The 18,096-nt window shown below is 37.8% G+C and overlaps 1 protein-coding gene across 1 annotated transcript in view; it reads right to left on the bottom strand.

Moving 5' to 3' along the window:
• The window catches only part of ELP4 (elongator acetyltransferase complex subunit 4), a 193,746-nt gene that overhangs the window by 105,290 nt on the left and 70,360 nt on the right, over positions 1-18,096 (bottom strand). Inside the window, exons 8-9 of the mRNA XM_063118781.1 lie at positions 8,104-8,212; positions 4,578-4,684 (exon numbers count right to left, since the gene is read on the bottom strand). Coding sequence (XP_062974851.1) covers positions 4,578-4,684; positions 8,104-8,212 — 216 coding nt within the window. The remainder of the gene's footprint in view (positions 1-4,577; positions 4,685-8,103; positions 8,213-18,096) is intronic.

An 18,096-nucleotide genomic window follows, 5' to 3' on the forward strand; every position in this document is an offset into this window, starting at 1 on the left:
ACCTATTCATGCCAGCACATTCCCAATTTAGCCAGGGACCTGATAAATTCCATTATAAACTGGAGTGAATTGCACAAATTGCATAACTGATAGAAAGTATCCCAAACTACTCGATTTTTCAAGAAAAAGGCATGGTAAAAGATGGCACCCAAATTCTTTACCTGATCTCCTAGATCAACTTCTAAGTATACAGCACCATGGTGAGGCAAAAGTACCTTCCTACTGGTTGGTCCTTCCTGCCTGTATCCTATCTATTTTCCTTAGACTAAATATAATGTAATACTAACTCATCGAGTACATTTTATTATCTCCAGTGCAGATTCTAGATTGTCTTTTGGTTTGCTTAGTTCTTTGCCAGCTTTTAAAAAATGGTAATAACGGTGATTGTGTAATTCTCAGTGATGAGATAAAAATAATAATACATACACATGTGAAAAAGTGTAACATGTTTTTTTAAAAAATATTCATCATTTAAAAGTTATATATTCTGCCTTTTCTTCATGATGTTCTAACCAACTTCCAAGTTACACCAACACAGACAGCTAAGCAGTCATATAAATCTTAGTTTTAGACAGAGAATTCTGTATAATGAGCACACAGATACAATAGACATATATCAATATCTTGACTATTATTCCAACTGTTTTGTCAAACCAGGTAGTAATGCCCTGCTAGCCAAACTCAGATGGAACATGAGAAACAAATACAAAAGTAAACTGGCTAAAGCTGCCTAAGGGAAAGTCAACAAGATGGCAATTTCAATCATTTGGAATAATACTAGAGTAGCCCTAGGCCTTCCTCAGAATGGAAACATGTCACCATTACGGCAACATTTCAACAAATCAGAATGCAGAAGAAAGGAACACTTATGTAATCACATCAGTTGAACAGCACTTTACTCAGCATTTAGGTGGAAAATAATTATGAGGAAATTCCATTTATGTGAATGACTTTAAATGAACATAAATTTCTGCAAGGAAAAGAATAGTTCCCTTAAAGTTCAGGTTGGAGTGAAAGCAGTAGCATAGCACTGAGTTTTCTTTAATACTTTTATAGAAATTGCTTCAGAATGATGAGGAACAAGTTACATAAGAAGAGACACATGAGACATGGCAAAAGAGCCGTTAATGTAAAGTACACTAAAAACAAGTGGTATTTCAAACACTTCTCTGCCAGAAAGTTTCATTAAGATAAATAGCATGTCATATTATTTGACTGAAAAACCAAAAATATTTCAAATATTTGAGGAACTTATCTAATCAGTACATTTTTAGTATGTGTCTAGTCATGTAGCCATCTTTTACTCAATCATCAGAAAATCAAAGGCAAATTGGCATGACTCAACCCAAACTTTAATACCGCATGATTGTATCGTGTAAGCTTGTTTTGTGTGATGGCTGCTGTGGTTTTAGCAGAGAGATTAACGACCGGACCTAAGCTGGCCTCCAAACCTTGCCCTGCTGATGCCTCAAGCCCTTTGAAGTCTGACCATCATACCTGGCAAAACAACAGTGGGAACTAGGCTGGTGTCAGATCTAATCAAGTTGCCTGCTTCAGCATAGCTAACTATGGGGTACACTAATTGGCCCAATTGCGGATTATACCTTTTGCTACAGATTCAAGACAATAATTTAGTCAAATGATGGTTTTTATCTCCTTCTAATTAAGATTCCGAAGTAGGAAGAAATAGGATTAGACAAGCTAACTTCAAAATTGTGCATTTTTAAAAAGTGGTATGGACTTAAGAGTTACTCTTTTAAAATAAGTATAACGGAATGAAACATCAGGTAAACTGATATTTACCACAAAAAATACCAGATTTTGGTATGTATAGCCAATGTCTTATTTTCACCAAGTATTCTAGCAATATATGCAAAAGTACAATTTAAAACCCAACCTACAATACGCTTTTAACAAAAGAAAGTGCATTACAAAGGTCACTATTTTTTCTAATACTACTTTTTTAGTACAGAATTAACATGCACTTAATAGTTAAAAGCAGTAGACTGTATAGTATGATCTGCTTATAAATTACCAATGCTAATCACGCAATGACACTTAAGCTGCTTGTTAATAAGCACACTGTAAAGCAGCCTATGAAAAGATTAGATAACTGTAATAACACAGTAAGAAATTAAAGGGAACACATTACAACTGTTGTTACTCGAGAAGCAATAGCATATTGATGAAAATGTAATTGAAGCAGTTTTGTTCCATGTAACCTGTGAATTCCTCCATCAAGACTTCTAATCTGTTTTTCAGAGATTTTTAGTTAGGTCTCAACACAACAGCCATTTGAATGTATTACTAGTTCTCTACAACATTCAACTTCTGCATTTAACTTTCTCTTGAAGAATGTTTTCTATGATTTTCTTTCTACTCTCTTTCAAAATGACACACATCTATTAAAAAATCTGCTATGGGTTATCATCTATGCTGTTTGCTATTCATCATCTTTATTTCCAATCTGTGTCCGCAAAGTAGTTGTTGTTTTTGTCAGTGAATTATTAAATTTAGTGGCCAACCAACTACGTGATAAGATTCCACAAAATATACTTTTACTGCCCTACCTTAAAATAATCTTGTGATTTAAAAACATAGGTAGAAGAATAGCAGTTTAGCGAAATGCTTTAAATTAAAAAAAAGGGGGGGGAGACTGAGGGGTTAGGAAGCAGTAGGTTTCTTTCCAGCAAGAATAGAAACAATTTATAAGGTGCACAATCTTTAACAATGAGGCCTGGAATTATTCAAGTAGGTCATCTGTGCATCTCTACAGTTTCTTTTCCAAAGGGTCCTTAACATTGCTAAATCAAATGTATTTACCCTTAGGCTACATAAATTCTTTATAGTGGGCCACTGGGTTTGAAATGTACAGCAACAGAAAACAGTAACCAGATATTTTACTGACAGAGAAAATGTCTTCTGATCAAAGTTTCATGGTGGGGGAAAAAATCAAAATACTTCAATTCAAAGATATAGCAAATGGGAATTTAATACAGTAGGAAAATACTCTGCCGGTTTGTCTGTGTCAGTGAAAACAATTACAGTTTCTGCATTTTAAACTCTAGTGCGATTATTAAAGTCCTTTATTCTAGTGATTCAGAAGATGAATAGCCTTTTGATAAAGCAAAATGATGTTAAAATGGACTACACTAGTACCGTGTTTAGCTCCATTAAATGTATTATTTTCTGAGAACTGAAAAATCCACAGAGGAATCACTATCTCTTAAAAGAAAAGAAAAAAGACATGACAATCTTCATCGTATATTTGGCTTTAAGTGGCTTTTGAAGGGAGCATCTCTACTTGAGAAACTTCAAGTACTCATGCAGAAATGACCTGGCTGAAAAACTGGCTTCTTGATTAACTATTAACTACTCTCAATAGGACTAGATAATTAAGGACACTGATGACCATTATTAGGAGGAGGGCACTTTAATTTGTCACTTGATAGGCTCCTTTCAACAATTTATAGGTTAGTGCAACTTGCAATTGTAGAGAGAAAGTGAGAGAGATGGAGGGAGAAAAAGAGAACTCTTAAGTTACCTTATCAAGTGGCCAGCTAAGGAGGGCAGAGGGTCAAATAAGGGCCAAAGTGGTCACTTAAGGGTGAAATCCCAAACACCAAAGCAGTGCCAAGCCACATTGACCATCATTTGGTGATGAAGCAAAAAATATGCTAATATATTGGTGGCAATTCTTCCTTTTATGGTTTCAAGCAGTTAAGACAAGTGGCCTGCTTAACAGCTTTTCATTTGAAAAGAGATTAAACTAAATGATTTGTCAGGGCTGCTTGGCTGTTTTATGTCTTTGTCTAAAAGCTGCAGAGACTGTACTGATTACTATCCCATCACCCCCAAAGCCATCTCTTTTTCCCCCCTTCAGCATTTACTTGGTTAATAAATACATCAGCCCTAATTGCTTAATAGTTTTATGTTCACTTGCTCTTTAGCAAGACTAAAACGAAACAATCTTTTGTATTATTGCCTTCTACATAGACTGTCTGCATAAAAGGTCAGGGGGAAAAAGTTTAAATTTGGTAGAAAATTTACTTAAGGACATTAGTGTAAATGATACTGTATTTAAAATGACACACTGGAGCTAAAGGTGATTCCAGTAATGCAAAGGAAATGGTTTCTGAATACTGATAAGGATATTTATCCCTCACACCATACTCCGTTTTAGGCAGCATTACACATTAAAAACCCTCAACTGTAGTAATAACATGTAGACATTTCCCCACTCACTAACATAAGCAACAGCAAATCATTAACATTTAATTAAACGTGCTCCTGACATCTTTAGAAATATGTATGTCATGTATTGTTATCGAAGGTTGTGGCCTACTTTTTACACATTCATTTAGAAATAAAATGTATTGTTTTTATTATACTTTAATTTTTTTAATGCAGAGGCGTACTCCTTTTCAACAATAAGAATATTTTATAAAACCATTGATAGCACAAAACCCCAACAAAAACACTATGCAACAGCTGATGCAAATTCAATGCAATTAAACATTTAAGACAAGATTGCATCTTTCATATAGTATTGTATTGTATATATAAAAATATCTTACCTCAATAACAAACAGTTTCCTTTTCAATCTAAAAGCAAGGTCCTTCGTGTCTGAGACATCACAGATCAAGCTATTAAGCCGAGGAATCTGGCGTATGTGAATCAAACCTTGTGAAAAGGAAAAGTAATGGAGGAAAAGAATTAAGAAAATGCTGATATCCAGATGCGTAAATTAATGTCTTACAGCAGAATTCAGTATATTTACACACACTCATCCTCCCCTTTTTAAACTGGAGCTTACGACCAGGAGCAATGAAGCAAACGGTGCGATTATACTCAAGTAATCAAGCAGAATAAGATAAACAGAAATCCTTGTGCGAGGAAAACTAATTGCACTTTGGTACAGAGGTACAGATGTAAAGAGGGATCTTAATACTTGTCAAAACTACAGCCGGTTTGTGTGTGATTTTCTCTTGTATTTACAGTAAGCAAATATGGCTATCACCTTGCATGCTGCCCACGGCACCACTGAGTGATCTTTATTTTATTAAATGCACCAGTAAGCAGCCAGCAAAGCAAGGCTCATGGGTTACTGATAACCAGTGAAGCTCTAATGAAAAGTATTTTGTTTTGGACCTTGATAATTACTTTTTAAAATCTCCTGTGGGAACCAGAATTGTAGAATATGCTGCTGGATACATTTTAACCACTACATAAACACAACACAGATTATTTTCTGCATGTGAGACATCCATTGAGCTTGCTGGAATTTTATAACAATACTAGGCACACTGCAAGCTCTGCATTCTGTCAGTTGAGTCTCAAGCTGATTTCTTTTGACAAGGACGCTGGATGGTTTCTGTGCAGCTTAATATAGTTTCTGAATAACCCAAGGGTCATTTTCCACAATAGAAAATGAACAATATTTTACAAGAAATTACAATTAAAGCTTAAAATAGTTTTCTGTTAGTTTAAAATCTCATGAATAAAGGTGAAAATATTGGGCAATTCAAATGGTACTTATGTCAAGCAGTCTTAGTTTTAAAAATAACCATTCTTTTCAAAATGAAGTAACACTCAGCTGCCATTTTTAGGGAGAGATTAGGGAAACTGCTATACAAAGCAAGAATTTTAAGGAGTATTGAATGTCTTCTAGATCATTGGAAAGAATGTTATAATTGTTCCCCCTCCCAAATGACTCTGTCATAAAACATTTTTGTAAAACTTAATGCAAGTGCAATATATACAGTAAGTCATATACCATAATACATTGGCCCTGATCTACCTAAAGTTATTGTGACTAATTCCCATTAAAGCTAAGGTAAAACATTAGGAACAACTAACTTGTTCTATTGCTTTCAGTGGAACTCAGTTATGACTAACTTTAACTGGATTGGGGCCATTACTTGGAAGTAGGTCAATTATTTCAATGAAAGTTGGTTCCATCTAATAGCCACAATTCAAAAGTAACAATCTTTGTGTGAATAACACCACATAAGTAGCTTCCTTTGACATTTTATCTGGAGTAGCTTCCACTCTTAGCTTGTGTCTTCAGACTGGGAGCTACTGGAGAGAAAACACGGAAAGAAAGTGCTAGTAGAATATACAATGCCCTTATTTGTGCATTTATTATTTCTTTAGGATCACAGTCAGTATATTTAGAATTGGGGTGTGAGAACAACATAGATATGATTAACCTAATCACATAAATCACATTTGTTGGATAATGTGATCAGATACTCCAAATGTCTATTTTTAACAGAGACAGTATGTATTTTCTGACATCTGTTAGTGGTAAATCACTGTCCACACTTTTGGAGAAATCTAGGGACACCTTTTTAGAGTGTTGTAAGTGTGCCTAATCAGCTGTCTATATAATTGATATTGTTGAATGTGTTTGAGTTGCAACAATTTTATAGTAAGTACCAACCAGATCTATTCTGAGAGTAAACATTCTATTAAATATGCTTAGGTTTTTGAATACAGAATCTGTTATGCTCAGTTTATTAGCCTCTGTGGCAGGCTAGTACATATTAATGCAGCAGTTTGAGAAGCAATGTGGGGTATATGTGTGCATGCTAAGGCAGTAAACTTTGGTGTGAAGGTCTACAAGAGTGTCCCTATTTTCTTCATTGAAATGTTGGGAGAGTATGTGCAACTTATCAAACAGTTCGAAAGTGTACAAACAAAATTTATTAAATTATAAAACCACTAATGAAAAAAGTCATATATTTCTTTTATTGTGCAAAACCTTCCCCATTTAAGTGAGCAGTATAAATACAAGTACATTCCTGAAATTCTTGTAGAAGTCTCCAAATGTTATAACAATGGAAGAATTTATACATAGAAATATGGTGGTGGTTTGGTTAGGAAGAAAAGAAAGAACATAGTATGTAAAAGGAAGCAACAAAAATGAAATAAATTATGAAAGCCATCATATTCAATTTTCAGTACCACACCTATACCACATGGGCCTGTAAAAGTGGGAGAAATAAGGACATCTTTTCGTGACTAACTTTCTTACTTCAAGAAATAATCTTATGTTACAAACTACAGCCTTAATCATGCTGAAGCAAATGAGGTTCTATTGGACCATCCAAGCTTCACTTTCTGATCTTATGTAGAACAGCATTTTCATAGTCTTATTGCAGAAGGATTCAAATAAGCAGCTCAGTTCTTTGGACTGGAAGTTTCTATAGAACTATAGTAGCACAATAATACAATTACAATAATAATAGCAGTAATTCATGAACACTCAGAGCTCTGTTCTGGATTAACTAAAACTGTTTGTCATACAAAGCTTAGTCTCTTAGGCTGCAATCCTATGCACTTACCTTGAAATAAGTCTCATTTAACTCAATGGGGCTTACATCTGAGTAGACATATGTAGGATTGCACTAACATCTTTTAAACACTCCAAATTTGTTCTAAGAGGTTTCACAAAAGTCTGTGCAAAAGGACCCAGATAAAAAATGTTGTCAAGCACTCTTGTTGATAACTTATTAAAACAGTTTAGCAAAACACATTTCTACAGCAAAAGTGCTTTTATATACATTTTAAACTCTATCATAGGCTACACTTCTGACTTTGAAAAACATATCTTAATTAAAATCAAGCAAATTAATTAGCAATCTTCGGAAAGAAAGTTCTCCCTTTGTGCAGTATCATTTAGCAGTCTGTTCACAGAAATATATAACTGTTCTTCATGTTCCCTATTTAGAACTTGGCAGATCAAAACTATTGATTTCATGACAATTTCAGCTCACTGGCCAGATGATTGCCAAGCCTCCTCTGCATGTGAATTCCCCAAAGCCTGCCTTTTGAGATGTACATCTGATTGAGCCATGCCTTGGTAATATGGCTTGACAACATGCAAGGAGTTGCCATGTTTCCTTTGCAGCCTTAATGCACTTTAGTGAAAAATTGTCTAAATCAAGATTGGTTAGCAAGGTGAACCATTTAAGAGGCATATTCCAAAATGAAATCAAATGCTACTTTATGGCAGATACTCCAATTGGAGGGTAAACTGCTAAGTGCCCTAGAAGCACTTAGGGCAGACTTTTTGCATTGCTAAGGATGGAACTTACCATGGTAATCCTTGTATAATGGATTGGTTTCTCTCTCAGAGCCGATAAATGATTCAAGACCAACTACCGTATCTGACAAGTTTGTAACACGTTCCATAATTGCTTTATTCTGTAAAACATGGAAACAAAATGCACAACCTATGTGATGAAAAAGGTAATTAAGGTTCAAAGAGTAGGCCTTTGTCTTCTCAATGACAAATTGAAGGGAAAATAGGTCATCAATACCTAGAAATTATTGAGAATGTGACTGTTAATCAACATCTAAGGAAAAGCATACCCTCTCCTCCCCCTCCTCCAAAGAAGGCATTTTCTGATATAATGTTTATTATTAAAAGTATTACATAATTTGGTGGATGCATTATGTGTATGTATATAAAATATGATTCATCCAAAGTTAAGCACTTTTGAGTCCCATTGATTTCAGTGCAAGAGTTGAATATGAACATGCATCATATACTGTACTTAAAGTACACTGCACAACATTTTGGGCCCCAAGGGCCACATCAGCTATCTGCTGGAGTAACTGGGGCTGCTCATGTGTATCCACTCTCAAATGCAACTCTCACTCTCTTGTCACCCCCACCTCATGCTCAAATTCCACCAAGAGCATTTCTGAAGCCTGTCACCTGCTCTGAACAGATAAAACCAACACTCCTACAAGAAACCTCAAACTAACCTGGTTCCTAGCCTTTCTCTTTCCTACATTCATGCTCCATGCTCTTCCTGATTGATCCTGACATCCCATTCTCTGTTACAAAGATTTCCCTCCCCACAGAAAAAGAGGTGTATGGGGGAAAAAAACCCTCAAGGAACAGGCTCTATAGTTCCTGCCACTGGCACCCTGTTCCTAAAGTGTCTTAGGAAGCAGGCAAGATTCTGAGCAGTTTCTTAGGATGCTCCAGGGACACTCTAGGAATGGCTTCAATGGCAGAAACTAGAGAGCCCATTTTCCTTTTGGTTTGTGTGTTTTTCTGTGGGTTGGCTCGCAGACTTTGTGCACCCATGATGTAAAGATGAAAACACCAAACAGCTACAAATACTTTTTAATTTATTTTGTATAGATTAAGGGTGGTATGTGAGCAGAAACCGCTATCAATTTCTTCATACACACTGGACAGCACTAATTTTCTTGGAAAGGAATGGAGGGGGATCCAAGCACATTCTTTCCTTCTCCTCCTTTGATGGGTGGTCAAACCAACCATATATTCAATAAATTCTTGCTCCCTGTACTTTATGACAAGAATCTGTGTACCCCATTGTCCTGTTTAGTATATTAATGTCTAATCAGGGCTGACATAATACACAGAATGACAGAATTCAAAAGCCTCCTGATTATTATTATTATTATTATTATTATTATTATTATTATTATTATCATCATCATCATTTATATACTGCCCCATAGCCAAAGCTCTCTGGGCGGTTTACAAAAGTTAAAAACAGTGAACATTAAAAACAAATATACAAAATTTAAAACCATAAAAAGCATAAAATACAAACAAAAACAGACAATATCCGTTTAAAACAACTATTCTGGGGTCAGTTAAAAAACTCAGCATATGCTGTTAAATGCTTGGGAGAAGAGAAAAGTCTTGACCTGGAGCCGAAAAGATAGCAATGTTGGTGTCAGGCGAGCCTCGTTGGGGAGATCATTCCATAACTGAGGGGCTTCCACTGAAAAGGCCCTCTCCCTTGTTGCCATCCGTAAGTTACGAAGCACAACTATTAACATATCAACAATTTATACAACCTGACCACACTGTGTTACATTTTGAGAGCTGGGACATTAAGATGCAATGCACTATGCAAACCACATTAACTGATCCCCACTGCCATCTCAATACCAATTTGACCATCAGCCAAGAATAATCCACTGATTTTATGGGGAACTATTTCACTATTCAATATTATTTCCTTAAGACTCTGTCTTGAGCTAGTAGATGAACTTGATGTCCCTGAGAAAGAGGCTGAGGGCAGGGGAAGATCGAGAAATAAAAATCATTCTGAATGCAATGGACGATACCTGATGCAAGAAATGAACGTAATAAGAGAGTCAGTGTGGTTTCGTGTTTAGTTACCAGTTTTGAATGCCAAGAATGGAATTTATAACTACAGAGGCCCTATTTTTTAGATTATACAGTCCATTAAAAAAACACCTTGGTTCATAAGACATTGTCTCCATTTCAACCATCATTTGAATCACAAATTCTTTATATTTAATTCATGTCTGACCCCATTCTTCTTGAATAAAGATTGAACAAGGCTTATCTAGCCATATCAAAAATACATCACTGATCTTCATTTGCTTTTTCTTACTGGTAATTTATATGCTGTGATCAGCCAATTACAGGTTAGCTTTCTCTTCTCTCATTTCTGGCCAATAAGACCCAGCCAATAATAAGCTAGATGGGCGAAATCCAATTGTGTGTGTCCACTGACAGAATGGCATCTGCCAGCAGAGAGAATTCCCCTGTCCAGCCCTTGCACCCTCTTCCGATACGGAGGGTTGCCTGACACAGGATGTAGTTCAACGTGTCTCCAAATACAAGACCTTATACTCTGAACTTGAACCAGTTACTAGTTTTATATGCTGGTTAGGAGACAGAGATTAAACCAGAGTTACGTAGTTCAGATCTAACAGGAAACAGTGGTTTAAGCTAACAAGGATAGGAGCAGCAAGGCCAGCATTCAGCAGAGCAGAGAGCAAAAGGAGGGGAGGGGCAACACTTGTTCTCAACTTAATAAACCATGCTTTATTACTATAAACCATGATCATTACATCTGAACTAGCCATACATGTCATGATACTAAACTTTTACATCCACTAAAATACAAATGGACTACCTCCAAACAGGATTGTTTTTATTTTTAGCCATGTAAGCAACTGCTACACAAACAATTCCCCCACCTGATCCAGAGTCAAGGCTGTGTGTACCCCACTCTAGAACTCAATGATAGAGGATATGGAGTAGGGGGCTGCATTTAGCTCACCTTTCCCATTCTTCTCTCCCTATATTTCTGATTGGTCCCATTCAGAGCACTAAACATAATCTTGGCTGCTGCATGCACACAGACTGGCAATGGGCCAAAAGATTCACAATCTGTTTCTATCTTTGACATGCAGTGGTGCCACCTGTTCTCTACCTTCTTCAAAGAACTGGAAAAGAAGTATGTATGTGTGTCATTCTATATATGTGTGTATAGAATAATTATATGCATAATTTATAGTTGATAGCCATTAGAGCTGATTCAGAGCTTCGGCTACTGGGTGATATAAAAATGCAATAAATAAATAAGCTCAGAGCTTACAGTACAGTAGAGTTTGCCCCCACCCCCACCCCTGCTCCACCACACACAAATGTTTAATGAATGCATTATGGAAGATTGAACCGGCTACTTCGATGACTAGAAAAAATGGTCTGTTATGATTTTTCTCTTAACAGATCTATCCACTGCAATCTTCTGTGAATCTCCATTTCTGTTGTTAAACTGCCTGCACAACTAGGCCATTCATGTGACCAAGTTATTAACTGGCTTGGCTGGCTGCAGTAACATCTGGTCCAACAATAAGCAGTGCAATATACGAACACAGGTCAAAGGAGGGAAACACATTGTATTTCTTGCTAACCACTGAGACAAGAGTTACAATATTGCATTATTGTATTTTTATTACTATTTGTGTATTTTGTTTGCCAGCTTGCCACATATGCCTACATTCTGTTACACAAGTTAAGTGATCTTTTAACTTTGTCTCTTTGAAAAATGCAGGATTTTATTGAACACACTAGAAGCAAAATATACTCAGTGATTACTTTGGGGGAATTAACTAGTTGGCGAAAGACACTATTACAAACTGTAGAATGCATTCAATTAGTTCATAGATTACACACAAACCAAGGCAGATTAAATGTACACAAATGCGAAATGAAGAATGTAAATATCCATGCACCAGCTTCAAGTAGTGGGGGAAACTAGTTTAACAATCCCCTTGAGAGCTGTAGCACACAGACTAGGCTGTGGACATAATTCATGAATTTAAATGAAATACAATACATCCAAAAGAAAAAAAGTAACATTTTCAGAAAGATTGAACGTGCAATAATGTTGTGGCCCTCAAGATGTTTTTGGCCTACAAGTTGCCCACCCCTGATTTAGGGCTTTAAAAGTAATAATTAGCTTTTTGAAGTGAACTTGAATGAAGTTCACTTGAATGAAGTTCAGCTAGTGTAACTGGAAGAATAGTCATCACATGTTCCAGAGGACAGGCCCTGGATAGAAGCATTTTGAAACAGCTGCAAATTTTGAATGCTTTTCTAGAGTAGCCACCAATCAAACTGGAAGTAATTAGGACATGTGCCTCTGTGACAAAATGGTATTATATGTTATTGTTTATATGTACATGTTTAAGTGTTTGGTTCATGGTTAAGATTTGCTGTGGCCAATTATTTTCTTTTTTAGGAAGTGGTAAGTAAGTGGGAGGGGGGAGTTAGAATGGTGAGCTGTGTGAATAGTGTTGTCTGATTGGTTGGTTGATTTGAAATGGGGGGAGAGAGAGAGAATAAAGGTGAGTGAAGTGTCAGTTAGGGAGTTAGAGGGAGTTAGGGAGGGTTGGAGCGAGTGGGGTTCAGGAGAGGCTTGCATCAGGATAGGATTAGGAAAGTGGAGTTATAGGATTTGGAGGTGGTTAGCATTCCCTGGGAGGTGGGGGAGGTAGATTTATGTGTACAGCATAAAAACAAACTTAAAGTGTCTTTTAAAATCTTTTACTTTATGAATAAAGTATATTCTTATTTTGTTATTTCAACCACGTCTGCTCGGTCTTAGGTGTTAATTCAGTTGGACAATACACATCCACACACCAATAATTACTTAAAAGAAAATTTATAGTTCCCTCATTCTTTTTGTGTATAAAAAATAAGGTGGTGGCAGCGAAGGAGAGGTTTAAGTAGACGTCCCAGAAGGTGGTGATGCCACAGTCTCCATAGCCAGATTTAGGTACTCTAGAAATGGGTGCAGTTAAGACATCAGCCTAATCTGGGCAAAAGCACACCAGTTATCCCCTGCAAATCCAGTAGAAAAATAGGGTCAAGCAGTATTTCTAAACTATGAGCCTGAACACAACGCCATGTAAAATAAGCAACAATCCTATTCCCTGGCAGAGGCATTCTTACTGACCAGGAGCATCTCTGTTTTGTCTGGATTAAGCTTCAGTTCATTCGTCCTCACTGCTGCCAGATATGGATTCAAGGCTTCCACAGCCTCCATGGAATTAGATAGAAATGAAAGAGAGCTAGGTGCTATCAGCTAGTCTATTGTTGAACTATAGCAGTAAGGAAGCTGAAAATGTGATATAATGTGCATCCTGTATAATTTGGCTCTGTCATTATTTCATTTATGGAAGCAAAAACTGATTAGGAACAGCAGCAAGCATACTGATCTTGGGTAGTAAGACCACCAATAAATGCAATATTCTTCTTATTCAAAGTAACAACACACGGTTCTAGGATGGGTTAAGCTTGTTTGTCATTTTAAAGATGCAGACAAATACATGTAACATTCAAGCCACTTGCCTGATGTCATGTAGCCAATATAACATTTGGAACAAAACTTTGTTCCTGATTCCATATGTGCTCTCTTCTTAAATTATCTTTTATGTCATATGATTTCAGCACTGTGCAGAAGGCTCAATAATTGACTAAGCACAGATTATACTAGGCCCTAAACAAATGTATGTTGAAATAAGGCCTAAGTAGGCAAACAAAGGATACACTGTATTTAGAAGGAAACCATTTCTTCGGGGCTGAACCAATATCTTCATGCATCACCTTTGGACATGGGCGTTCACAATAGTGGGTGATTTGATCATTAAATGCACAGAAAACATGGGTTTGAAACTGGTGTGTAGACTGCATAGCGTATTGCCAGCATAGTGTAAAGACTGCAGAAGTCACACTTCATCTAAATAGGCTGGTAATAACCCTGAGGAGCAGTCAGGGGTTGTGGTGCATGTCAGCACCAATGACATACGGAAATGAAATTGTGCATCCCTGGAAACAACATGTAGTTTGCTAGGTAACATGTTGAAATCTAGGCTTTCCAAGGTAGCTTTCTCTGAAACGCAACCTGTTCAATCCACAGGACCAGCTAAACAGGTGGAACTGATGGATCTCAGTATGTGGATGAGACGCTGGTGTCATGGGAGGAGGGATTTTGATTTGCTAGGCACTGGAAAATATTTTTGGGACAAGCTGGCCCAGTACAAAAGGGTCAGGTTCCACTTCAACTGAAATGGAACCTGACTGCTAGAGCTTAACACCAAAAGGATTGGAGAGCAGATTTAAACTGGCCCCTTAAGGAAAGACAGCAGGAGCTAGAGAGAATCCAGCGTAGTTGAACCAACCTTGGGGATAAGGGTGAAAATGTTTCTTATCATACAAATAAGGATGAGGTAGAACAAGGCCAGGGGTGGGGAATCTTTTTAGTCCAAGTGCCAAATTCTAATGTGGGAAAGTCCCAAGAGTGCATTCCATCTGTAGGTGGGGCCAAAATATTGTTCTTAACTATTTTAAACCTACTCAGAAGTAAGTAGCATGTCTACTAAGAAGTAAGCAGGGCAAGCATCTGCAGGACAAGTCTCAGAAGCAAGATAAAGTAGATTAGAGCTTTTTCTTGCTGGAAGAGGGACAAGGCCTGGAGAAGAATGCAATGAGCACACAGTAGGGTATGATAGCTGGCTAAAGACCAATGGAGGGAAGGCACATGCCAGAAACATATGGAGAGGCACACCATGTATATGTATTTCTATGCTAATGATAGAAGCCTATGAGCCAAGACGGTAGGATTGGAGTGCTTGGAACTAAAGGAGAACATAGATAGGGTGGGAATAATGGAACCCAGGTGGAATGGTGAGAAATAGTGGAATACAAATTCTATAAAAAGGATAGAGAAGAGTGTGTCACTCTGTACATAAAAGAGGGCACAAAATCAACCAAACTAGAAATCTCAAAAAGGCCAGACTTCACAGAATTGCTGTGAGTGGATACCAGCATGGCTAATGAGTAATCAAGGAAGCTATTAGAGGCAAAACGTTTTCTTTCAGAAAATGGAAGTTCTGCCCAAATGAGAATAAAAGGAGGGGGGAACCTTGCACACATACATAAAAATAAATAATAAGGGATGCAAAAACAGAATTTGAGAAGCATACCAATAGTAAAACAGTCTACAAATGCATCAGAAGCAGGAAGCTGACTAAGTGTGGTGTAGTGGCTAAAGTGTTGGACTGGGAGTTGGGAGATCCGGGTTCTAGTCCCCTCTCGGCGATGGAAGCTCACTGGGTGACTTTGGGCCAGTCATAGACTCTTAACCCAACCTACTTCACAGGGTTGTTGCTGTGAGGATAAAATGGAGAGGAGGATTATTTTCCTTGGAGGAAAAAAGGTGGGATATAAATGCAATAACAACAACAGCAACAACAGCAACAACAACGACAATAAGGCAATAGCAGAAAAGCTGAATGATTTGTTTAGTCTTTCTTCACTGCAGAAGATGTATGGAAGATACTGAAAGGGAGTCTGATTAACTGTAAATAGTGGTGAGAAGTGATGAAGTTCTAGAAATATTTCCAGGTCTGGATGCTATCCAACTGAGAGTTCATAAAGAACTCAAATATGAAATTGTTGATCTTCTAAGAAAGATATGTAACTTGTCCCCAAGATCAACCACTGTGCCAGAGGACTGGAAAGTGATGTAAAACATTATTAAGCATATAGAAGAACAAGTCTTGCTGAAAAAGAATCAACATGCAAAGGTAAGTCCAGTCTCATTAAACTTTTACATTTGGACTTTCAAAAGGCTTTTGACAAAGTCCCTCACCAAAACTTTTACAATAAACTTTGTAGTCATGGAATAAGAGGATGGGTACTCTAATGGATTAATAACTGGTTACAGAACAGGAAGAAAAGAGGAAGAAAACAGGAAGAAAACAAATGGAGAGTTTGCACAATGGGAAGAAGTAAGAAGTATTGGAACTGGTGCTTTTTAACCTGTTCATAAATGATTTAGAGTTAGGGGTGAGGAGTCAGGCGGTTAACTTTGCTGACAACATAAAGATATCCAAGGCAGTAAAAACAAAAGGGACTGTAAAGGGCTCCAAAAAATTCTCTCCAAACTGAGTGAATGAGCCTTAAAATGGCAAATGTGGTTCAATGTAAAGTGATGCACACTACGGCAAAAAATAAAATAAAAACCTAACTTCATATATATTCATGATATCTGAGCTAGCAGGGGCTGACCAGGGCCTCAGCTAGACATACCGGTCCAGCGCGACGGAGGGGTGAAGATCTCGCAATATTTTTATCACGAGATCTCCCCCTCTGTTTACACATGCGCGACGACCTCAGAGGGAGAGGATGTCACACCCACCATTTTGTTTGTTTGTTTTTAAAGAGGAAAGAACGCACGAAGGCTCATGCGTAAAAGGTAAATGTTTTATTTTTAAATGTTTTTCCTGCTCACCCCACCCCACCCCCAATGGGGTGCGAGGAGCCAGGACAAACTGTGATGCCCGCCTACATGTTCTGCAGGCTCGGAATCAGCCCGAGACCATGGGAAAAGTGGGCCTAAAGCGTAGGGCCATATCCCGGGGAAAGGGAGGGATCATCCCGTGCGTCATGTGAACACATAGGGACGATCCTGGGGATTGCCCAGGGATAAAGCCCCGTCTAGCTATGGCCCAGGAAAGGGATCTTGGAGTCATGGTGAATAGCTTATGAAAACATCAGCCAAGTATGTGACAGATATAAAAAGGGCTAATTCCAAGCAAAAACCCAGAAACACCAATATTGTAAAGCCTTTATCAACAATGACTCCAAAACTCAACCATAGCTGAAATATTGTGTTCATATCTTGTGGTCATATCTCAAAAAAGATATTGTAGAGCAGGAAAAAGTGCAGAAAAGAGCAATCAACATAATCCGGGGGCTGGAACTACTCCCCTATCAGAAGAAGTTACAATGTTTGAGACATTGTAGTTTAGAAAAAAAGAGAGTAAGGGGGAGGGACATGATAGAGGTTATGTATGGTGAGAAGGAAGTGGACAGAGAAAGTTTTTCCCTCTCTAACACACTATAAACTGGGTAATCTCATGAAAATGAATAGTAAGAGATTAATGAGTGACAAAAGGAAGTACTTTTTGACAAAGTGTATCATTAAACTATGGAATTTACTATTACGAGTTGTGGCGATGGCCACCCACTCAGGTGGCTTTAAAAAGCATTAGACAAATTCATAGAGAATGAGGCTATATGCCAGTCACCTCAAGGATCAGATGCAGGATGCCACATCAGTCAGTGTCTGCCACATCAGTCAGTCCTAAAAACATCTGACATGGAAATCCTATAAGTTTTAAACCATAGAGGGGGAACCTTCAGTTCACTGCCCAGGTACAGCCTTCCAGGCCACTCCTCGAGCCCTGCTCCCTCTGGAGCCACATTTCCCCCACTCCTAAGTTGCTTCTCATGGATTACCTGAGCAATGTGGGGGGAGATTGCAGGAGAAGTGATGTTTTAATCTCCCCTCCACATCCCCTCTTCCCCCACTGCTTAGCTGATCTGCTGAAACCACTTAAAATTGGAGGAGACAGGGCTGCAAGAACAGGAGACAGAGAAACAGAAAGAGGAAGAAGAGAGAAAGCCTGCAACAATGCCCAATGAAAGAGAATGCCTGCATAAAACTGATGAAAGTTCAAGTCCCTTATATCTTTCTGTTGGGGATCAGGGAAACCTGACTTGTGGAAGAAGGCTAGATATGAGTAGAAAAGTGATGTGGAGAGAGAAAGTGGGACAGAGAGAGAGAGAGAGAGAGAAGGGGAAGTGGAGTTTTAAATGAGTGTATGTGAATGATAGGAACGTTTGGATAGGGTATGTATGTGATTTTCACTCCATGCAGCACTAGCGTGTGGCCCCCGGAAGGTTACTCATACAGGAATGTGCCCCT

This window comes from Elgaria multicarinata, chromosome 2 (assembly GCF_023053635.1).
Source record: "Elgaria multicarinata webbii isolate HBS135686 ecotype San Diego chromosome 2, rElgMul1.1.pri, whole genome shotgun sequence".
Lineage (NCBI taxonomy): Eukaryota > Metazoa > Chordata > Lepidosauria > Squamata > Anguidae > Elgaria > Elgaria multicarinata.